This window comes from Thermothielavioides terrestris, chromosome 4 (assembly GCF_000226115.1).
Source record: "Thermothielavioides terrestris NRRL 8126 chromosome 4, complete sequence".
NCBI lineage: Eukaryota > Fungi > Ascomycota > Sordariomycetes > Sordariales > Chaetomiaceae > Thermothielavioides > Thermothielavioides terrestris.
Genome location: NC_016460.1, coordinates 1,210,090 through 1,231,986, shown reverse-complemented (window position 1 = coordinate 1,231,986; position 21,897 = coordinate 1,210,090). Strand labels below are relative to the sequence as shown.

Sequence of the window (21,897 nt, the reverse complement as noted above, 5' to 3'; positions counted from 1 at the left end):
AGGAAGTACCCCCTTGATTCGGCAAGTTGACATCTGGCCTTTTCGGGCTTTCCAGCCTCACGCCAGTCGGTGTTCTCTTCCTGCCCGTGTAGAGCTGCCTGCTCCTGCCTGATAACTACCTACCTTAAAGTTGTCAGCCCACTGTCAAACCGTCGACTGCCGCTCCCAAGCGATCTTCCGCGGCAGACGCCAGAACTGCGTTACCCCCATCAAGTCAAGTCTACCATCAGAAACAAGACATCGCATCGCATCTCGCATCGCATCACCGCCTGGGAGGGCGCGAGACAAAACCGCCCACGAAGCGACTTGACGCAGCAGCAGCAGCAGCAATGCCGACGTCCCTCTTGCTCCTCTCCTTCCTCACCCTCGCCTCCCTCCCGGCTGTCACCCTCGCGGCCCGCCCCAAAAACGCCATCCTCTTGTCTGAGGTATGCCCTCTCTTCTCTGTCTCTCCCCTTTCCCTCTCCTCTCTATTATCCGTGCTGCGCCCTCCATCATACCTACCTACCTACCCTACCTCCCTCCCTCCTTTTTCTCTCCTCTCCTCCCCTTCCTCCCGAAAACCACAAGAACAGAAGACAAGCTAAACCCGCCCCCCCCAACCCGGTCCGGGCCGGTCCGGCAGGTCCAATCCCTGACCCTGCACGCAAACCGCAAGACGACCTCGCGGCGGGTGCCCGCGATCCCGCAGCTGCGCTGCACGTCCGCGCCGGCGCTGTGCCGCCTGGCCGACGTGCGCACCCTGCGCTGCACCAACCAGGGCGCCTCCTACACGGCGCAGGACGTCGAGTGGGCGTGCACCGCGCCCGGCGGCCTGCCGGCGGCCGTGCGCCTGGACGCGACCGAGGTCATCTGCGAGGGGTACGAGTCGGCCGACGACGCGTACGTGCTGCGCGGCAGCTGCGGCGTCGAGTACACGCTTCGCTTGACTGAGGAGGGTGCTAGGCAGTATCCCGAGCTGGCGAGGCTGGGCGGTGGTGGGATTGACTGGACGGAGTATGTGTTTGGGGCCGTGATTGTGCTGGTGGCCGCGTGGATTTTGTGGAGTACTTGCGTGACGGGAAGGGGGAGTGGGAGGCGGCTTGGGGGAGGAAGGAGGAGTGGTGGTGGTGGTGGCGGTTGGGGAGGAGGAGGTGGTGGTGGATGGGGCCCGGGTTGGGGCCCCGGAGGAGGCGGAGGAGGAGGATGGGATGATCCGCCGCCACCGTATCCCGGGCCGGGGCCGAAGCCGTCGTCGTCGTCGACCACGGAGCAGGCGTGGAGGCCTGGGTTCTGGTCGGGCCTTGCGAGCGGTGCGGCAGCCGGGTACATGGCGGGCAGTCGCGGGCAGCGGAACGACAACGAACGGTACTACGGGCGCCGCGGCGGGCTTTGGGGCGGCGATGGCGGCGGCTTTGGAGGTTGGGGCGCGGGCTCGGGTACCGGCTGGACCACTGGCCGGTCGTCAGGCTCGAGCAGCTCGGGATCTGGCGCGAGGCACGAGAGCACAGGGTACGGATCCACCAGTCGCCGTTGACAGTCACGCTGCATGTATACGTGTACGTCCGCAGACAGATGTACCAGATACATACCTTGAACTACGCAACTGGGGCGTTAACTGGGGCGTTAACAACGTTACCGTCCGCGCTGTGGTTCATTCCTCTCGAACTATGGACAAAGTCCTGCCTCCCCTCCCTGCCCCGGCCCATCCTCCCATACGCCACCTCTATATCCCTGCTGTCCAGTCCCGCAAGGGCATAAGTAACTGCTGGCAAAATGCTCTCGGTTTTACACAAGCATCTGGCGATCGACAAGGTAACGCCGGTCCTAGTCGCACAGGCCACTTCAATTACACTTCGGAGACGATCCAACAAGCCTCTACCTCGTACACAACCCCGGTCACCAATTCTTCGCTCAGCACTGCCCTCTTGTCCGCCCTCGGAATGGCCTCGATGCCCAAGCGGCAGCGCGGGCCGTCATCGCTCCCACCCGACGGCTGGACGTGCTCACGCGCCTCTTGCGTTCCGGGTTGCAACTCGTGTCGACCTCATCAAGTCTTTAAAAAATGTCGAAAGCTCTCCGATTTACAGGTGAGCCGTCATTGCGTCGGATCGATCAAAGGCCTTGTTGCAGGTCGGGCACTTCCTCATCCTGTTAGCTAGCCGATCGTCCACGCAGCTATTGCAGAAAACGTGGCCGCAGCCCCTTAGGATCGTGTTCTTGAAATTGCTCCGGCAAACAGAGCAAATCACCAAATTCTGCGCCACAGTCAGCCAACATAAGTTCTCACCCAACCGCAGTCGGACTCCACTCACTCTGAGCGCCTCTTCCTCCTCGGACGAGTTGCTCTGGCACTTGAGCTTCCACTTGTTGCAATCCTTGGTGATCTCCTTGACGTCCACCTTGGCTCTCTCCAGCTCCGTCTCGACCTTGGAGAGCTGCTCCTTCATCGAAGCCACCGCCGCGTCCTTCACCTTAACCAGGTCGGCCAAGCTGGAAATCTGCGACTTGCACGAATCCGCCCTGCGCGTTGCTTCGACGCTCAGCTGCTCGAACCTCTTCCTCTCTGCTATGGCCGTCGCGATATCCTGCTTCAACGCGGCCATCTGCTTCTCGAGGCTGCTGATAAGAGCTCGGTTCTGCGCCTCGACGTCCTTGAGCTGCGAGATGATCTCGCTGCTCTTTGCGTTCTGCGCCCGCAGAGTGCGGATCTCAGCCGTCCGGATATCCATGTCCTTCCGCGCCGCAAAGTATTTTTGATCCGCCTTGCTCTTCTCCGCCGTGAGCGCTGCGACCCGGTCCTCGAGCGCATGGAAGTCCATGACCTTCTTGTGCGCCAACCCCATCGATTTCTTGTATGACCTCTCCAGCAGCGGCAATTCCTTGTTGATGGCCTCGAAGTCCTTTTCGAGTTTGACGAACCTTTGCCGCAGTTCTTCGACAGTCAGCGCCTCGAGATCTGGGCGCGCGTCCGTCATGGTGGCATTTTCGCTCGGCCGTAGCCTCTCGAGCTCCGACTCAAGTTCGGCAATGCGGTCGACCTGTGCGTCCACCAGCTCCTTCATGTGCGTGAGTGCCGTCTTCTCCTGCTCCTGACTGGCCTTCCGCATCGCTACTTCGGCGAGGAGCTCGTCGCGGGCTGAGCGGATGCGGGTGAGATCTTGGTCCTTCTGCTGTATCTGATCCTCCAGTTCCAGGGTAACGGCTTGGGCCTCCATTTCCAGCTTGGCTTTCCACTCGGTCCTCTCTCCGCGAAGCTTCTCCGCTTCCTCGCGAAGCTGCTTGTTAGTCGCCTCCAGATGGTTGATCCGCTTGATCAGATCCTCGTTCTGCGCCTTGAACTGCTTGAAGAGTTCAGTCCGCGCATACTCTTCATCTGTTACGGCCTCCTTCTTGATCTTGAAGCTGGAATTCTCCTCGACAAGGGCCTTGTTCTCAGCCAGGGCCGCCTCGAGTTGCTGCTTCTGCTTTTCCGCAACAGCAATCGCCTCCCGGTACTGCAGTTTGAGCGCCTCGGTGTCGCCGTTTGATGCGCTGGTGCCGGCGCCGTTTTCGTCCTTGGATGCCGGGTGGGCTGTGGCGCTAGCTAGTGCCTGTTGTTCCAGCTTCTGGACTTGGGCGCTCCTTGCTCGATCCAGCTTACGCTCCGCCTTGATCGCTTTGAGGGTGGCTTTGTCGTACTGCTCCGATAGTGACGCATTCTGTGCCTCGAGTCGATCGAGCTTGACGAGAAACTCTTTTTGTTGTGCCAGCAAAGCTTGGACTTGCGACTCGAGTTGCGCTACTTCAGGCTTGACCTCGCCTCTCGCGCCAGCGAGTCGCCTTAGAATCGCGTCCGTTTTCGACTTGAAAGCGTTTCCTTTGTCGCCAAGGTGCCTCTGGAAATCTTGGCTGTCCTGGAAGGAGAGAGCGGAGCCCGGAACCAAGTCTGCTGGGCTGCGAGATGATACCGCGCCCTCGACAAGCAACTCGATCTCTTGCAATAACTGCGATTTCTGTCAGAGAGATCAACGGAGCCGACACCGGCCGGACGTACCTGAAGAACCCATGCGTCAACTATGCGGATGTGGTCGTCGTGATAAGTCGAGCTCTTCTCGAGTTCCTGCACGCGGCTCTCGAGGCTGATCTTCTCCCGCTTATACTCGAGCATCTGCCGGTATATGGCGCCCTTCTGGTATTCCTGCACGGACACCCACGTCAGCCAAGCCGTCGCTTCATTTCCCGCGTGAAGAGTCCCGTATACATCGTAGCGGAGAGGCAGCGGAGTGATTGCAGAGAGGAGCAAGGCACTGAAAATAGAGAGGGGCCTGAGAGGAGTCGGGCGTGCTGTTGCCAGCAAGCCGCGCATTAGCCAGGGTCAAGTCGAGGGAACGCTTGCAAGGACAATCGCGTCTGATGCCTGCTGTCGCCCCGAAAATTGGCCTCGGCATCGGCGCGATAGCGACACACGCCCAGCCCGGGACGAGGACCGCGGGTTGATGATGATGGCGACGGCGTTGGGACTGTCGTGTGACTCAAACTCACCTCGATCCAGGCCTCTTCTTTCATGTCGCCAGAGTCGTCTTTGGACTTGCTGCTGCCGTTAACAGCCTGCCGCTTGCTGGGCGGAGCGCAGTCGTCGACCGCGCCGGACGCGGGTCTCTTCCTGTCCTCCATCTTGACGAAGGTGGCAGGACGGGGCGGCGCGGACGGCGAAGTGGCAATCGGCATCAGAAAGAGCGCAGCGAGGAGGCAAACAGGATCGGGGAAGGGGGAAAAAGGATGGGAATCAAAAGCGTGGCCTGGTCGCACGAAATTGGCAACGTGGTCGACTTGGGCTCGGCGACCCAAAGGGAAAAAAAATGAAGCTGAAAGGCGAAGTGCCGGTGCAGGAAAGGAGCGTGCAAGTTAGGGGAATTGGAAGGGAACAGAGAGAAAGAACGGGCCCTTCTCGAGGGTCCCATAGCAGGTTCGACCAAGGAGGGCTCGCGTTTTCGAAGGCGTGGCGCTAAACCGCTTTTGGCCCTGGGGGCCGCCCCGCCAATGGTCTCGTCGCTTCGCGCCCGCTTTTCATGCCGATGTCACGCTAATCCGTTCGCTCACTACCTCGCTGACTCGCAACTTGAGAGCCGAGAATTCATCGCTGCAGTTCCTGGCTCCAACCAGACCAACCCCCAACCCCTCTGCTCTGAGAAGGCCACAAAGTCTCTAAGCCGCCAACCTCGGGCTTGAAGAAACCGCATCTACCGCCTCTGTAGGCGCGTCCTCGACTGTTTGCCGTCCGCTTTCCTGGACAAATGCGCGACCGCGCGCGTTCTATTCTCCTCGCTAGACTAAGGAGCCAGCTGCGGGGCAGCGAATCAATGCGAATATGCTGAACAAGAAATCCGCCTTCAAGCCCAAGGCTGCCGTCCGCCGCCCTGCTGCTGGACCCGCGTCTCAGGGTGCCCAGCGCTCCTCGGCTACAGAGCCATCAAAGGCACCAGCGCCGCAAGATCAGGACTCGTCGTCGCAACCGCAGTCTGCCCCGCTCCCAGTTCCCAGCGCCGCTCCCGATGTTCATCTCCCTGCCCGGTCGGAGAATGACCCGAATGAGGCTGCCGAACCGCGTTCACACGTGCACGAGAAGCAGCCGGAGTCGCCTGCGGTTGAGCCGAAAGTTCAAGCCAAGAGAATCGCGGTCTCATCAGCGGTCGTCCTCGAGACAAACGATGAGCGGTCCGCATCCGTGCCGGCCAACGTCCAGCCCGAGAATGTTCCGACGCAGAGCGTTCCGGTTGTGCAGCAGCCGGCACAGTCGGCGGTGCCTGTTGGCGATGCGTATGTCAGTGCAGAAATCGTTTCAGACAAGCAATCAGCAGCAGAACAATCAGCAGCAGCAGCTACCGTTTCTCCAGAGACAAGTGCGACTCTGACAAGCAGCACAACCTCCACAACCCCGAGCGAGGAGGCACAACCGACTGCAGGAGCCAGCTTGGCGCCGGCATCGGAACCCTCTGAAGCCGTAAAATCAACGCGAGGCCGGAAACGCACGGCAGCTGCGCCGTCCGGTGCAGACTCAAACGAACAAAGCACCGTCGCCCCTCCGAAGAAAAGGGTGCGAAAGCGGGCGGCTCCTTTACCGGGCGAAGAAGGATACGAGCCCAGACAAAAACAAGCTGCTTCTAGGGAATCGCGGAGCCGAAAGCGCAGCAGGTCTGCGACAGAGAACGGGGAAGCCGAGGCAGATGGCGAGCGTGACACAGCCGGGCAACCGAAAAGGAGACCCCCGCCGAGAGCACACCGCGAGGCCACGCCGCCAGATGCCGAGAACGTGGAGATCGACATCACCCAGGTGAAGATGGCCGACCTGGCCAAGGATATGCACATCGGCAAGAAGTTCAGCCTGCACGACGAGCTTATGGAACGCGAACGGGCGAAGCGCATGCGATACAACGAGAGGAGGCGGCGGCGGCAAAACGGTGATGAGGATGTCGATGGTGCAGAAAATAGAGGCTCGCCCGCCGATGCTTCGTCCGCCAACTCCCGCACCAGCGCCCAAGCGACCCCGGCCCCAACCGACACGGCAGCCGCTAACACGCCCACCGGGGGCACCCGCGCGCCCATCGGAGAGCAATACCAACTCATCGGCGGCGAGATCGTGCTCGACCACCGCTCCCTCCAAGTGGACCGCCACGCGCGCGCCCGCGAAGAAGCCGGCGAGCTCCTCGAGGTCGAAGAGAACGACTTCTCCCACCACACCACCTCGGCCACCTACCTGCGGCGCAACCTCAAGCCGCAGCAATGGACCGACGAGGAGACCGAGCTGTTCTACCAGGCGCTCTCGGCCTTCGGCACCGACTTCGACACCATCTGCCGCATGTTCAAGGGCAAGACGCGCAAGCACATCAAGCTCAAGTTCAACCGCGAGGAGCGGCTCGCGCCGGCGCGCATCAACGCCGCCCTGGTCGGCCAGAAGACGGTCTCGATCGACATGGAGCAGTACCAGCGCGCCACCGGCCAGGAGTACGAGACGGCCGAGGCCATCTACGCCGAGCAGCAGCGCGCCGAGGAGGAGTTTGAGGCCCGGCAGAAGGCGCTCGAGGACGAGAAGGCCGAGGAGGCGCGCCGCAAGAGGGAGGAGGTGCAGGCGCAACTGGACGGGGCCGTGAATGGGGAGGGCGCGAAGAAGGGGAGGGGGAAGGGGAGGAAGAAGGCGGCCAGGGTGGTGGGCCTGTGACCTTTCCCCCCTTCTATCGTTCCGTTTATCGGCGCTCAATCTTCTTCTTTTATTCCTTTCCACGCCCTTCCCAGCGTTTGTCACCCTTCCCTGCACTGGCCTGTCCGGTCTCGCGCAAATGCTTGGGGACTCGACGGAGACAGAACGGGCCGGAGCATTCACACAGATGGGAGGAAGGAAGCGGTACAAGGAACAAACAACACGACGGCGAAGACCGGATATCTGTTGTTGATGAGTAACAACTCGGATGGATGGGTGGATGGATGGATGTGAATCGGGCTGACCCCCTTCCCCATCCATGATATTTTGATACCCTTTTGGCCGCCACTGGCGTTCCCCAAAGAAAAAAACTGATAGTTCCTCGGATCTCAGTTTTGGAGGTGTCTTATGGTTGAACGCCAGCAAGAAATAGAACCGAGGAACAAAACGGGTGGTTTGTCGGTCAATGATATAGGAGTGGTCACTTGTATGGGAGAGCGGAATTGAGACGATGTCCTGGCCCTTCCCCCCACCAGTCACATACCGTTGAACTCGTGCAGGGAAACAGTGTGAAATGCAGACGATGACAATCTGCGATATCCACGAGGTCAATAGGTGGGCATCAGTAGTGTAATTCGAAGCACGGCTCAACTCGAATTTTGTTCGAAGGTCAGGGTACAACTCCATCAATCCCCCCCTTTCTGTCTGTTTCTCTTCCGGAGTGGAAACAGGCTCCTCCCATTTCCAAGCCAAAATACATAATACATACCTTTCCTACTACCCGCTACCATAAAGCTACAGTGCAGCAGTCGAAGCAAGCGCTTTGTGCCTCCATTCTCCCTATCGCTGCTCCAGATCCGAAACAGAATCAATCCCATGCCACACCCCCCAGCCGCTTTCACGTCCTATATTCTTCCCCCACGATGATAGGGAAATCGAGCCCTCGAAAAGGAAAGGAACTCCCATCCATCAATCTGCCAACACGGCCATGGACTTACAAGAAAAGGGGATCGGGACCGGGGTAAAAGTTCAAAGGATATTGTTGCGCTGCATAACCACCCACGAAATGCTCGTTCGTATGCCTATGGCTCCCGATTTCCATTCCATCCTTCTTCCCATGAGAGCCAGAGGCCTCGGCTCAAATGCTCTAGCCCAAGCTCCCACATGACGTCCCAGATCCCCACGACAAAGATTGCAAGGGAGGGCCGGAACCCATAAAACCGTCCCCCATACCAAAGAACTCCGAAAACGAAGAGCGATTTTACTGCATATTCAGGTCGTCGTCGTCATCCGGTTGGTCAAAGAGGAAGTTCGCAGCCAGCTCCTCGTTCTTGTCGCAGGCAAAGTAGGCCTGGATCGCCTGATCTTGCGTGAATCCCAGGCGGACGAGCCTCTCAATCGCATCCCGCTCCTCCTCTGTGACAGAAATCTGTTGGGCTCCGTGGGGGAGGGGCGCGTCGTCGTCACCGCTCTCGCTCAGCAGCTGGAGAAACTGTTCCGGGTTCTGGGCGATCAGCTGGGCGAGGTGCGGGTTGCCCGCGCCAAGTTGCTGCAAGATCGGCTCGAGCATCTGGGGTTGTTGCTGCACGACCTGGCGCAGCTGCTGGAACTGCGCGTTGTGGCGGAGGAACTCGAGGTTGCCAAAACCCTGCTGGGCAGCCGCTGCGGCAACGGCTGCGGCGGCGCCGGCACCGGCATCTGCACCGGCACCGCCCCGGGCGCCAGAGCCGCGACCTTGCTGGGCAGCAAGGTCAAACAGATTCACGTTCCCGTCATCATCACCGCCCGCTGCGGGCGCTGCGGGGGCGGCCGCCGGCGCAGCGGCAGCGGCAGGGGCTGGGCGAGCGGAAGTGTGTTGGAGGTTCTCCGGGATGCCCTGCTCATGTGATTAGTGACCAGGACTGTCGAGACAAACTAGCCACGGGAGCCCCATGGGCGGGGCCAACACAGCATACATTCAAGATGTATTCCACAGCACGCTCCGGGTTGTAGAAGGCCGCACGCATGGCAGCGTCGATCTGTGACCGCTCAAAGCCCATAGCCTCCAAGTTCGCAATGGCCTCGGCGCGCTCCTGGCCAATCGCCAGGGTGTTGGAGTCGCCAACGCCCACGCCTGGCTCAGCGGCGGCAGTCCGGCTCGGCGTCGGTGTGGCCGGCGCGGCGGCAGGGGTACCAGCAGTCTGTGCCGGAGCAGCAGGGGCTGCCGGGGTCGCGGTTTGGGCGGGCGCGGGGGTAGCAGGGGCCGCGGAGGCCGACGACTCGGCGGCCGGTGCCGGCTTTGGTTCCTTGGGCTGCAAGTTGGTATTGTTAGCCACGGCCAGCTCGCCTGCGGCCGTGCTTGTTCGTACGCACCTTGTTGACCACGCAGACGACGAAGCCCTTCTCCTCAATCTTGTAAGACTCTATGGTATCCTCATCCTTGAGAATTTTACCTGTACCAGTTGGTCAACTAATCGCTACAGAGCAGAGTACAGCAAGTGAAAGCGTACCAGAGTAAATGAGCTTCTGGAGCTTCGGATCCCAGCCCCGCTCGTCGGAGATCTTTTGCTTGAGCGCCGAGACCTGAGGCTTGTCAGCTTCGGGCTCAGAGCTCAGAGCTCAAAAACGGAGGACAGTGGATGGTAGCGAGGGCGACGGCTATAGTGGTTGCTTTGCGGGCCGACGGCAGGGGCCGGCAGCGGCATCGCGGTAGCATCGCGATGGCGGGGCAAGGGAGGGCATCGCAGCGAGAAGAGGGGTAAAACCTACTAGCTCGGTCGGCTCAGCATCGATTGTGAACCGCTGCTGCTTGAGATCCTAGACACGAGGAGAAATGAATCAGCGTCGGTGCGAGACGGCCGGGACGATGTGGACGGGAAAGCCGGGCAGGCAAGATGCGCGCGGTGCCGGTGGCCCGGACCCCCGGTCCAGCAGCGCAGTCGAGGCGCAACCTACCTTGATTGTAATCTTCATCGTGTCCGAAATTGTGTCGCCGACGGCTGCGTTATTCGGATCCGGTTGAGGAAATGTCGGCGAGGAATAAATCAAGGGAATTTCAAGCTCAGCGCTTGATGGTTTGCTGCCTTGTGTGCGGCGGATGCTGCTGTGGCAAAAAGGAAGGTAGCTGGAGGCCAACAAAGCGCCGCCCGATATCCAGGCGGAAGCACTGACTTCAGGTTGAGGTTGAAGCGGAGCAGGTGGGGAATTGAGGGCCAAGTTCGGGGCACGCGGCGCACTGCCGCCTACCAAGTAAGCTGCCTGGAGAGTGCCCCACTTTTTTTGTTGAGCCAGCCTTACCAGGACCGCTCGTTGGAGTTTCGACATCCTCCTTCCATATGAACCCAAAGCTGACTGACTCCTTCTTCGGAATAGTTACAGTGATGTGCCCGGAATGCTATGAACCTCGAACAGTTCCACCCCGGCCGCAGCATATCTGGAATGCTCCTGGTCCAACTACTTCTAGTGACACAAAAGCGCCGTGACTGTGCCAGGGGCTTGGAGCGCAAGCCCACGCCTAGCTCCAGCTGTTGGCCTCCAGTCGCTCCCTGAGCCCTCCGGAGATGGTGAAATACCGTTGGAGCAGACGCCTAGTGAATAAAGCGAAGCGTTTCTTTCTCGCTTCCACAAAACATATCCAGCAAACTCGCCATTAAAGCTTCACTTCAAGAAAACTGATACTTGGCTCGGTCAAAGTTGTTTATTGTGATGCTGGCTTCACACAGCTCTTGACATCGCCTGCATCTGCGGTGAGGCTATCCCTCTGTCTCCCTTTGTCCCGTCACTCCGTCTTATCCAACGCCGCGCTAAGGTATCATCATCATTGGTATCTTAACCACAGCCCACCCACAGCCCACCCAAAGACAAAAGAAAAAAAAGGCCCAACTGAAACGAAATTTGCACGAGGACCTGCTTGCCAGGCCCTGACAACTTGGTCATATCTCAAGGACGAGCATGATGCGACACGCCTCGGTCGTCACATCCGCATCGCCACTCTCATCATCATCATCATCATCTACCCCGGCACCTAGTAGCGGAGGGACATGTTCATGCTTGTTGCTCAGCAACAGATCTCTCCTCCCCGCCGCTGCCGGGTGTCTGGACCTTCCGGTTGTTGTACAGCGTCAAGCTGGACCGAGGGCCAGCGCTCAGGATCCAGTCGGGGATCGGTGGGGTCATCTTCCGCTCCGCAATCCCGGCCTCGTGATTGGCCGCCTCGTCTTCCTCTCGGATCTCCGGCGAGCTGTTCTCCGCCCTGCGGTGGAAGGAGTCGCAAGACGCGGGTCGGCTGAGCGGGCTCGGCACGGGCGGCAGGCTCTCGCTCCGCAGACGGCGCATGCTCCTGATGCTCTGGATGCTTTGCTTGTCGGAGATGACCTTCCCCGCGTTCGGCGCCGCGACGACCACGGTCCCGGGGGTCGCGCTCGGCGGCGGGACGGGCGAGTCCGACCGGAAGAGAGGGTGGATGTGGGCTTCGCTGTGCGACGCCTGCTGCGTGAAGGCGGCCCGTTGCGCCTGGATCGTCCTCGTCGAGACAGGGCTGTAACTCCGGCTCCTCCTTCTTGTACGAGGCGGCTCCAGAACGTCCGATGGCGTGGCGGGACTTGGGCTTCTGCTGGATTTTGGGCTGGCAGGGATGGTCTCGAGGAACCGGCTGGGCGGCGGCGAGGACGACTCCAACACGGTCTGTCGGTTCTCGGGGTCAACAGCCGAGGTATCCCAGGAATCGAAGCCGTCACTATTTGGACGCAACCGAGCTTCGCGTAGGCCTTGCAGATCAAGAGAGGCAGGTCGCCTAGAGGACCTCCGGCTTCCCGAGAGCAGTCGCGTTTTGGACGTGATGGGCCGGACGACGTGCGAGAGCGATGAGCGGATCGAGCTCATGGTCTCTGTTGTCGAGCGCCCAGCACTTGATCCGGGAGGGGTTGGCAAGTCGAATGAGACGCTGCCGCGAGTCTTCGCCGAGACTGGTGTTGTTTCGTGGTAGGGAATCGTTTTGATCCGCGGAGCAAGTCGGCTGTCCTGATTGGGATGGCTCGACATCTGGAGGCGCAACCCACGCGTTCTCCCGGCGAGAGCATGGCAGACCAAGAAGGCGAGCTGCGACGCAGACGCAAGCCCCAGCACGACTGAGGACCCCACCAGGAAATCGGCCACCTTCCACTCTAATATCGTGCTCCGAGGATCGTCGATAACCCGGCTAAGGCAAACCATGTTGGACGCTGAAACAGCGGTGGCAACAATGCACAAAACCAAGCCTGCGCCGAACCAAATGCTCCTAATGCTCTTCAGGTGCACATCTGGAGCCCACGGCGCGATGTCGGCGATGCTGAGGCAGGGTATGGCAACAAAGATCGCCCCCTCGAAGGCCGCTGCAGCGATGGCCGTCGTCCGGACTGAAGATGCCCGATCGGCCGGTGATTGAGCAAGGATGATGTGGATTCCAAATATCGCAGCAGTCGGGAGGAATGCAACGGCGCCCAGCGCTGCTAGGAGCGTGCGGGGGATCGCCATATCCCCGGTTGCCAAAACGCCAGAATCCGGGGTACCGAAATGAGGGCGAGACAGGCCCAACAAATTCGAGGGTGGTGAGACAGGCTTTATCGATCCCCCTTGCGTGCGCGGGGTTGATGGCAAACAGAGTGTCTGCGTGCAGCCGTCCGGAGTTGTTCGCCGGAACACCAGCTCTGCACCCGTTCCTCTCACCGTCAAGAGCCCCTCTTGCGTTTCCCGCGCAAGCGTCAGTTCCCCCCCTTTTCAGGAATCCAGATAAGTGCAAGGACCAGCCTACGCTTGGCTGTGCTCCGTCGTCCAGCGGCAGTGCGAGTTCACACTGCTGGTTGCGAAGAGCAACGACGAGGTGGAGTTCGACGTCACTCACACCCGGCGTTGAGAGGCGCAAACAGCTCCCGCCAGCGGTATGGGAAGCCAGGATGGCGTTCCCCGGTCAAACGCGTGTTGCGGGGTGGTGGCACCGTTATAAGCGGGTAGCGGTTTACCAGCCGTGTGAGGTGTTCATGCGACTGATGACGGGGCGCAAGACCGGGACAACGGCATTCCAGCGATGCCGTCTTATAACGAAGTGTAGACAATATTCGGTTCGCTCTACACGAACGATTGGTCGATATTGAACGAATGAGCGGCGGATAACAGGTCGGGAAGAGAAAAAGGAGCTTGAAGCCTGCGGTCTTGGCTCTGAGGCCGCCCCAATTCGCTGTTGCAAAGGCACCGAACGGTAAGCTAATATGAAGCTGGCTTCCTCTCGGCCAACAATAGATGGCATATCATGCAAGATGTCCCGCTGCTTGTACGATGAACGAACGACGAAGAGAAGGATAAGCAGTTCAAAATTTCAAGAACAAAACCTGGGATTCGTTCCCGCCCATCTGGATGTGGGTGCCCCGGCTAAATGTAGCAACAAGCAAGACGCGTCCGGATCGCGTGGAGTCCTCTGGGGGGCCGATATTTTGTTGTCAGCCCGGGCCTGCAGGTTGGATTGCCGTGCCTTGCTGGGCAGCCCGCTCTGCTGTGGAGGGGCTAGGTGGGGCCGGTGGGCTGACAGGGGTTAAAGCCTCTGCTGACTTGCGCGATCGTGTCCCGCTCGGGCCCCGCCAGCTGGCAGGGGTCCCCCGGAACAGCGGCCGAGCACCTTGCTCGCTTGTTAGCGTTAGGTACCCGCAAAAAGAAAGGAAGAAGCGAGCAAGGCAGATCCGAGTTTCGATCGATCGTGATGCTAGCGCCCTGTTGACCCCCGGCAAGTTTGCTGATCTGATACGCAACTGTGCTTCAGACAATTTGTTTGTGTCACGGCCCCAAGACTCCAAGAGAGGAAGTTGTTGGAATCAACACCGCGGGCTGAGAGACGCTTTGGGGAATCCCAGTGACGTTATTGGTGGGCCGAATGCCGGTGCCCAAATTGGACACTGCGACCAACACGCTGCACCTCACTGCTGCTCATGCGAGATGTCCCGAAGCAAGCCCACCACCAGCTGCGCAGTACTGAACAACTGAGCCGCACAACCGAAAAGCGCCGGGCGGTCCGGCGCCATCTTACTGCGGTACTACATCCATTAGCAGGAGAGAGGGAAGGGAGTGTGTAGCACGGCAGGTACTATGCGTTACTGTGTAAGCTATGATTACCAAAGCAGGTCGGTCTACACTACTATAGCACGGACTCTCAACCGCGTTGCTTTTTTGATTCGCCGATTCAGGTCCGCTCGCTTGTATCCTCGACGGCGCTGATCAGGGATGAGCATCACGGCGTCCCGAATTCTGGCATCGGTCAGCGACGGTGGAACAGTTCGTCGCCGTATGTATATGGTGTACAGAACAGTTCCGCAGTTGGTGGGCTTACGGTGCCGCCTACAAGAGTAACTGCACTTATACAGTAGTCCAGCCTGCTAAATAACGCCCGTTCCGATTTTTAGCCAGCCAGTCGCTGCCTGGGGAAATTCAGAGATACAACTGCGTGGTGTATCGTGCAGTGTCCTCCACCAACACCAAAACGAGCTTTGCAAGGTAGTATACCACAGTAGCTAACTCGGCGACGTATACTAGTGTAAACAACGGCTCGCGGGAGCACGGATCGTCGCTCGCGTGCTTCCAGAATTCGCCTGTCAAGAGATGCCAAGCCACCGGCGCAAGCCTTGTGGGGAACCCTCCAACCTGGCTTCTCGGCCAGAAGAAACACTTGAAACAAGCTGGATGATTGCCGGAGAAAACAATCCTGCCCAGCCCCTGGCTAGTATGTATGTACCTGTATACCTATTTGGCCACCATCGACTTCCGAGCCTGGCGATCTGCCGGCGAAGCAGAGGGAGGGAATGTTCTCGTTGTGCGCACCACAGTGCGACGGCACCAATGGCGAAACAAAACAGACTGTGGGTATAGGTAGCGTTACTTCGGTCAAACTAGCGTCGGTTTCGCTGACGCAGGTACCGATGTTTCCCGACGGCATGCCAGTGCGGCGGTGCCGCATGGCCGCCCCACAGCATGCCACTTTGGCAGTTTTGTGTGCATGGAGAGCCGATCCAACGGCACCATCTCCCACTAGAGGTACCAAACCCGCCAACTTTGGTGGGCAAACTTCGAGGGCGCCGCTATCACGCGTTCGAAGCAACTTTTTTGCTGCTGTGATCAGACATTTTCCTCTGCAACATAAACGGCGGATTCCACCCTCACAGCCCCCAAGCAGCTGAGCAGCTGGGCGACCGTCAGGTTTAGCTATGCCCTTTCACCAACATAGGCACAGGAGGACCGTGGCAGCAAGTTCGGTCCAGCAGCCCAGCTGTGATTCGCCAATTCGTCCCTCCTTGCGCTGTGCGAATGGAACTCCGTGGCTTGTTCCGGGCGCTCCTTCCGGTTCTTAGCGGAGCGCAGAGATTTCTTTCTGGACGGCACACGGACTCTTTGTTCCCTTCCCTTTCATTTGTTCTTACCACCAGAGAGGCATTTTTCTTCCCGAGTCTGACACATCGATCCCACGTTCATTTCCCAGCCTGCAGCTGTCAACAGGCCTGTTCCCCGCCCGTCAGCTGCTGATAGGCCTCCTGGCAGTGGGCCACCTCATACTCCTGCTGCCTGAGGCACTGGGTCTTTTGTGTGCGCTTCCTCGCTACACTAGCCTCGATCGGAACCATGGTTCGTGCCCGTATAACGAGGTAGTTATTTCTTTCCCGTTGTTACATCATATGCTGGAGACACGTCTTCGTCGGGGTTTGCTGCCTGGTTGGGAAACGCAGATGTGACACAGAACTCGGCTGGCAGCTTCTCATCCATTGCCTACTGCAGGACCAACCTGGAAAGGAAACATTTGGCACCTCCTATATACTGTACCTCACCGTATTGCCTGTAGCAGGCTTATTTTCGACAGATTTCGCCCGGACGGATGAACGATGCTCCGCTATGCATCGAAGTTATCCTGCTTACTCCACCTTTGGATCCACGTCGACAACCGGCGTTCGCCGACGCTGTAGTTCGTTTCACCTGGCTTTGGCGTGTTTTCACTTACAAAGGACTGTCAAGCGTTCTTTCTTGCAGCGGTGGGGCCTGTGTGAACTGAAATTTAACACTGAAACTCCACATCTCAGCCACGTACTCCATACTGAGGAGCGGAATTTGCCAGGTTGCTGCACTCTCAGTGGCAGTGGTGAGGTTGCCCGGCCCAACAGCCAAGTTTGGTTCCATGCCAGACGTGGTTGGAACCGTACCCGGCCATCGGCCATCCTGGCGGCCTTGGTGACTCTTCCCTCTAAGTGTTCTGGGGTTTTGACTGCTGTGTATGGAATGTGTACTTCAGTACCTAATGTAAGGCATGTCAGGTGTTTGAGCCTGGCCATTTAAAATCTGTAGCCGAGTAACACCCAATGAGCTTTCGACCCTTCCCAATGAGGAGCTCTTTGCGAGCCATTGGATGAATCGAATCTGTCTGGCTGATTACCTATTTAGGAGGCTAGATCGTCTGAAGTTGATCATGGAGCAAGCCTGTTGCCCATGACCACAGCACACCACTTACACAAGCGCCGTCGCCTGACAACGCTTTCCATTCAATATCCCTCGTACGATCACTACATACCACTCTCCGGGAAGATCAAAGCGAGCTGATTAAACAGATGACAGCAGTTCCTGAACATAGCTCTGCCCCCCTCCTTCAGACCCGGTCTCCGCCATTGAGTCCCCCGTTACAACCCCAGCACACACGCCATTGTGCTTGCTATATGCAAGACGTCCGCTTTTTTTTACTAGACTTTTGGGCTCGCCATGCAGACTTACATGGTGCTTTCTGACCCTGTTATGCGATTCAAGCTTCAAGTCACGGAGAGATGTGTCTGCTTCAGGATGTAGAGCGGTTAGGTGCTGGGCGCCGCTTGTGAGATATATCGCTGGTGCAACTGCTTCGACAACGGACGGAAACATCATCGTCACTCATACCTGGTTTAAATAGGAGGTTAGGACTTGGGGCCAACATCCGGAGAGATCACTGTGTCCAGCTATCTGGCCCTCAGGCTGATCAAGGGTCTTAATTAAAAAGCCCATCCTTTGTACAGTCGAGAGAGCAGGGAGACAGAAACGTAATTGCAAAAATCGAACGGATGAGACGTCGAATCATGCGGCAAAAGAAGCACACAACTGGGGAGTAATCGTTCGCAGGTCTGCAACAACCCCATCTCCCAAGATCAAGATGAAAGAGCAGCATGCCTCCGCGCCTCCAGGACGACAATCACCACGCCGATTCCTGCAAACCGTATCAAACCTACCTCGCACCTGAGAACGGAGGGATACAGAGAAACCTTTGATTTCCATTGGCAGCTCCCGTGTCCCCGAGCTGGTTGGCTCAGGGGGAGACACCGAGACACTTCAGGTTACGGGCTGGTTCCTGTCCAGTCAACATCCCGCGTTGGCGCACTGCTCGGTACGGGGTTTGGTTGGCTACGCAGGCGGAAAGAGTTTGACGTGATTGGAGCGGGTGACGGCGGACGGCATATTGGTTGTGATCGGGCGTTCTTCAGGAAGTGTTTACATATGAGAATGATAGGTGCATGGTCGGAGGTGTCTTCTCTGAACGGGCTCTAGAACTTCGTTTGGTCTCTTCTGTCTCTTGTCTCAAGCCACATGCGGGACACGTACTCCAGCAACCGATTGCACCAGCAAAACAGAATGCAGACACCGAGGTAGCAGGGTACAGAGAAGGGGAATACAACATGTCCCAACGCCCCATGTATGCCCGGCCAACGATCGTGGGCCTGGTTGTCCCAGTCAATATGGATTACGATTAGAGCTCCCTGTCCCATAACCCCGATTTTCCCGGGAAAAAAAGGAGGCACCCAAGTCTTGGTACAGTTATCTTACAAACTCCGTGATGAACCCGCCTCTAGCCCCCAGCCAGCAACTCCCGACAGGGCCGTGTCATCTGTCACGAGTGCCGAATAGTGTTCATCATCATACACAGGTCATGGAATAGCAAAACATGTCTAGGAAAGGCTAGGGAAGGATGGGTTGGAGGTTTGATGGCGACTTGAGGACAAAGCAACAGATAGGAAAGAGGGTAAAACGGAGAGACAGGTAAGGAGGGAAATCAGGCTGCTGAGCACGTCCGAGGCCGTCTATCGTATGTCGCCTTTAAGAAAAAGAAAATGTCGCCTGTCATGTCGGTTGCTATGCGCTTCCCCCAACCGTTCGTGAATTGTCGTACAGCATAAGGTACGTGGAAAGGATCGTAAATTTTATGGTCAGTCGGCCGTGGCGCAGTCATGCCGTCGTTTTAGTCGTCTTTCCCGTGCCGAAGCTGCCAGACACCAAGCTGTCAAGAAAAGGTTCTCGCCCTGCAGCGGAGACCGGCCAGCCTCTTCCGCCGTCAAAGGAGAGGTAGACACGAAGGCCGCCCCTCCTGTATACCCTGGGTACAGGTAGGGATAGATCCGGAGTCAAGAGAAATACAGAGGCAATGCGGCCAGCTGATACCGCGAGTTCTCCGTCGTGGTCCAGCCCGATTTAGCTACGTCTTGATTGGCTCCCCAGCCGAGGTCCTGTTTTCCTTCTTTGTCGGTTCCGACGTAGTCGCTGGAGGTGTTTCCTCGAAACGCCTCAGTTCTGTCGAAGCTGGCCGTGCTGATTCCCCTGGGGGAGGCAACGGATACGGGCTCCGCGGTCGGGGTAAGATTGGGGGGTATGCCGAAGACGGTCGCTCTCGCGATGCAGGCTCGGATGACTGGACTTGATAGTAATCCCGACGAGATGTCTCTTCCCGCCAGCTTTGGTAGTCCGCTCCCGGGACGGCAGGTGACCTGATGGCCGATTCCGAGTTTGGCCCTCCCTGAACCGGCCTAGGCGCAATGTCGGGCAGCGCTTTCTTTTTCTGCTTTGGGTCTGATGGGCCTTGAGCCGCGCTTTGTGGCGGTGGGGCCCCATGCAGGCCCGGGCTGTGTGGTTGAGAACCGGACGAGGCTGCAGGTGACGGGGCAATCGAAGGATAAGTCGATACCTGCCAGGTATTCTGCACCGACTTCGGGGGACGTCCGCGTCTCCGGCCGGTCGGAGTTGGATTATAGGGGGAAGCCGACACGGCCGGCGCGGGACCCAAGGGGGGCAAGGGAGCCGGAGCGTAGCCATTTGGTCGGGGCTGGATGTTTACGGGCTGGGTGGCGGACTGTATGTTGGGACCGAGCGAAAAGCCGCGCGGGGACAGCTCGCCAGGGGATTCGACCGCCTGACGTTTCGGGGCGTAATCCTCTAGATCACCCTGAGATTTACGTTTTATGGGCGAGATCATAGGCGGCGGGGGCATCGGCGTGTTGAACATGGCCTCTGCAGCGTGCAGACACTGGCTCATGTTGCGCCCTGCGACAGCGTGTTAGAGGATCGCACTGGGCTCGCGGACTCGACGAGGCTGCCGATGAGGAAGAGCGCGTCTCTTACCTCCTGGGAGCTGCATATTTAGCCAGTCCGGCCGGATCCCGTGCGCCTTGATGAAGTCCACGAGAATGGCAACGTCGAGCTGGCTGAGCTTGATCATCTCGGCCAAAATGAAGCGCTGCATGGGAGGCAGAGGGACGGTTAACTTCTTTGAATCCTGCGCAGGGAGCAAGAAGCCGGGGTGGCTGGACGGCGACGTGGCCAACGTACCTTTTCGGTGTCGCTAAAGAAGGACTCCATGGCTGCGATCGGCTGCCCAGTGCCGTCGAAGGGAAGAGAACGGAGAAGCGAAGAAATGTGACATGCCCGAGCCGGCGGCCGTGCGTCATTTGACCAAAACGCAGATATGACGAGTCCCTCGAATATGAGAGGCCGCCGCTCGTGATCCAAGGTTCGGGTTGCAGCAGTTCCAGCAGCAGTGGCGAAGCTGCACGTATGGCAAGGTATTTATGGGAGGGAGGGGGAAAGCTTGGGGCCGGTTTGCGTCGTGTTGCTCGGACAGGTGCTGGTGCTGGTACTGGTGCCGGTGCTGGTGCTCCGCGTTCGAGCATTCCCCTGCATCGGCGCAACGAAGGAAGGGACGGGCGAAGGAATAAACGAGTGTCGAGAGCTGCCCGCGGCGAGGCCGTCAGCGCTGGAGTGCCGCCCGGCGCGGACAAAACATCGGGGCCAGACTTCAGAACGCTCGCAGGCCGGCAATTCGAGTGGTTGACAGACGGGCGGACTGGGGGGGAGGGAGGCGGCAAAGACACGCGAGCCGTCAGAAGCGCGCGTCTTGCGTTGCGGAGCGGGCCTGCCCCCTGCAAACAAGCGACCAGAGTCCCACCGAAAACCCACCGCTCCCTGCCGCTCAGTGCTTGCCCAGGGGCTTGCTTGGTGGTTAATGTTAACAGGCACGTTAACTAACCAGGCAAGCTTCCAACCTGAGCTTTCTCCCTTTTCAGCACGAGATGCATGGCCCGCTAATGTTCAATCTTGTGTTAGTGTTAAGCTGCCACCCACGCTCTTCTCCCGAATCAACACCCGAATCTGGCGTGATCAGCTGTCCCAAATCTCCAATGTCTTGGATTCGCAGCGAGTGTCGCGCATCTTCCCACGTCTGGTAATTTTTTTTTGCCTGGCTTTCCGCTCTGGGTGTCTCACCCCATGCAGCTGCAGCCCAGATCAAGTGACTGTTCAGGTGGCCTAATAGCGTGGGCCCGGATCGAAAGAGATGGTGTGAACGGCAACCCCCCAGAGTGTGTCCCGTCCAGATGCGAAAAGGGTTGGTCGACAAAGGAGCTAAAAAAGACGGAGAAGACGAGCCATTCGGCTTGTCTGCTAGTCACTTGCTCGGGGCCAGTGATGGCGGACTTCAGGCCGAGTCCATCACACGGTTGACGAGTTTCAACGTCACAACTTCCCGGTTCTAGCCGAGAGACTGAGCGAAAACCGATTCGCCCAGTCTGGCGCCGACAGTGAATCACTCCCTGGTGTTGTGCTGGGTGCCAAGGCAACGGTGTCCTGCCCGAGTTGGAAGCCGACGGGAGCGCAGGGATAGATGCCTCCCGTCCCCGTCCGATTTGGGTTCCCCAACGGCGACTGCCCTTTGCCAGCGCAACAGGCCTGCTGCGGCGGAAGGGCGTCAGCGCTTCGCAACGAGCTGGGTGGATGCAGGTCTGCCGACGTGCGTCTGATTGATGAAATGGCTGGCCATCTGCACTCTGCATCCCCCAAGCGAAGCGACGTGCAGCTGCACATGTGACCCCCCATTGCTAGGTCTTTCCCGCCCGTGATAGGGTGCGGGCGTCTGGGGAAGGCGCTGCAGCAGCAAAGGCCCCGGATTTCGGCCTAAACAGGAGCCCAATTTTGCCCCCGCGCCTGCCACGGCTGTTGACAGCTTCTTTGGCGGCACCGAGACAGCACACGCCGTCCCGGCTGAGCCTCTTGGCCTGCCGGCAACCAGGAGACGTTGAGGTGAAGTCGATGCTTTTTCAAAGACTCAGCCCAATTGGTCCCGTCAAATCTGAAGATGTACCCACCAGCGCAAAGTGGGAATGGCCCATTCAGGCGGCCCATTGGCTGCATCGGTGAGCACCGCTCACCAATGGCATCTTCGGAGCGTCAGTCGATCATCGCTGTACGTGACAAAGCCGAAGCTTCTTAGATCGGTTCTCGAAAAGCCGCACCGCTTCGCCGCTTGCGGGCCGATGCTGTGCGCGAGGTTCGCGCGGTTCGCATGCTGCCGGGCGAGAATTTGGAGTATATTTCGACCACAGACCCATCATCGCCGACGAACTTCTCTAGACCTTTAAATAGTTCTCGCGGGCTTGGGCACCGCCTCGGGTGTTGCTCCACATGCTTCCTGCACGATG

The 21,897-nt window shown here is 58.7% G+C and overlaps 6 protein-coding genes across 6 annotated transcripts; 2 read left to right on the top strand and 4 right to left on the bottom strand.

The window, feature by feature from the left end:
- Positions 1 to 329: 329 nt before the first annotated feature.
- Positions 330 to 1,516, top strand: THITE_2130565 (uncharacterized protein; the record flags this gene model as incomplete). Its single annotated transcript, XM_003655164.1, has 2 exons — positions 330 to 428; positions 626 to 1,516. 2 exons carry the CDS (start codon positions 330 to 332, stop codon positions 1,514 to 1,516), a joined length of 990 nt encoding a protein of 329 aa, XP_003655212.1.
- A 273-nt stretch (positions 1,517 to 1,789) lies between these two features.
- Positions 1,790 to 4,922, bottom strand: THITE_2118644 (uncharacterized protein). The gene is made up of 4 exons (XM_003655163.1): positions 4,504 to 4,922; positions 4,016 to 4,159; positions 2,295 to 3,965; positions 1,790 to 2,237 (listed from the first exon to the last, which is right to left on the bottom strand). The coding sequence occupies exons 1-4, from the start codon at positions 4,633 to 4,635 to the stop codon at positions 2,064 to 2,066; spliced, it is 2,121 nt and encodes a 706-aa protein (XP_003655211.1). The 5' UTR covers positions 4,636 to 4,922; the 3' UTR covers positions 1,790 to 2,063.
- A 146-nt stretch (positions 4,923 to 5,068) lies between these two features.
- THITE_2118641 (uncharacterized protein) lies at positions 5,069 to 7,797 on the top strand. The gene has a single exon (XM_003655162.1). It carries the CDS (start codon positions 5,330 to 5,332, stop codon positions 7,175 to 7,177), a length of 1,848 nt encoding a protein of 615 aa, XP_003655210.1. The 5' UTR covers positions 5,069 to 5,329; the 3' UTR covers positions 7,178 to 7,797.
- Positions 7,798 to 8,370: 573 nt separating this feature from the next.
- THITE_2118639 (uncharacterized protein) lies at positions 8,371 to 10,371 on the bottom strand. The gene is made up of 6 exons (XM_003655161.1): positions 10,091 to 10,371; positions 9,905 to 9,952; positions 9,646 to 9,718; positions 9,509 to 9,588; positions 9,112 to 9,447; positions 8,371 to 9,032 (listed from the first exon to the last, which is right to left on the bottom strand). Exons 1-6 carry the CDS (start codon positions 10,106 to 10,108, stop codon positions 8,418 to 8,420), a joined length of 1,170 nt encoding a protein of 389 aa, XP_003655209.1. The 5' UTR covers positions 10,109 to 10,371; the 3' UTR covers positions 8,371 to 8,417.
- A 527-nt stretch (positions 10,372 to 10,898) lies between these two features.
- Positions 10,899 to 12,886, bottom strand: THITE_2118636 (uncharacterized protein). Its single transcript, XM_003655160.1, has one exon. It carries the CDS (start codon positions 12,644 to 12,646, stop codon positions 11,180 to 11,182), a length of 1,467 nt encoding a protein of 488 aa, XP_003655208.1. The 5' UTR covers positions 12,647 to 12,886; the 3' UTR covers positions 10,899 to 11,179.
- Positions 12,887 to 18,504: 5,618 nt separating this feature from the next.
- On the bottom strand, positions 18,505 to 19,880 carry THITE_2118634 (uncharacterized protein). Its single transcript, XM_003655159.1, has 3 exons — positions 19,754 to 19,880; positions 19,547 to 19,661; positions 18,505 to 19,468 (listed from the first exon to the last, which is right to left on the bottom strand). Exons 1-3 carry the CDS (start codon positions 19,781 to 19,783, stop codon positions 18,627 to 18,629), a joined length of 987 nt encoding a protein of 328 aa, XP_003655207.1. The 5' UTR covers positions 19,784 to 19,880; the 3' UTR covers positions 18,505 to 18,626.
- Between the last annotated feature and the right edge of the window lie 2,017 nt (positions 19,881 to 21,897).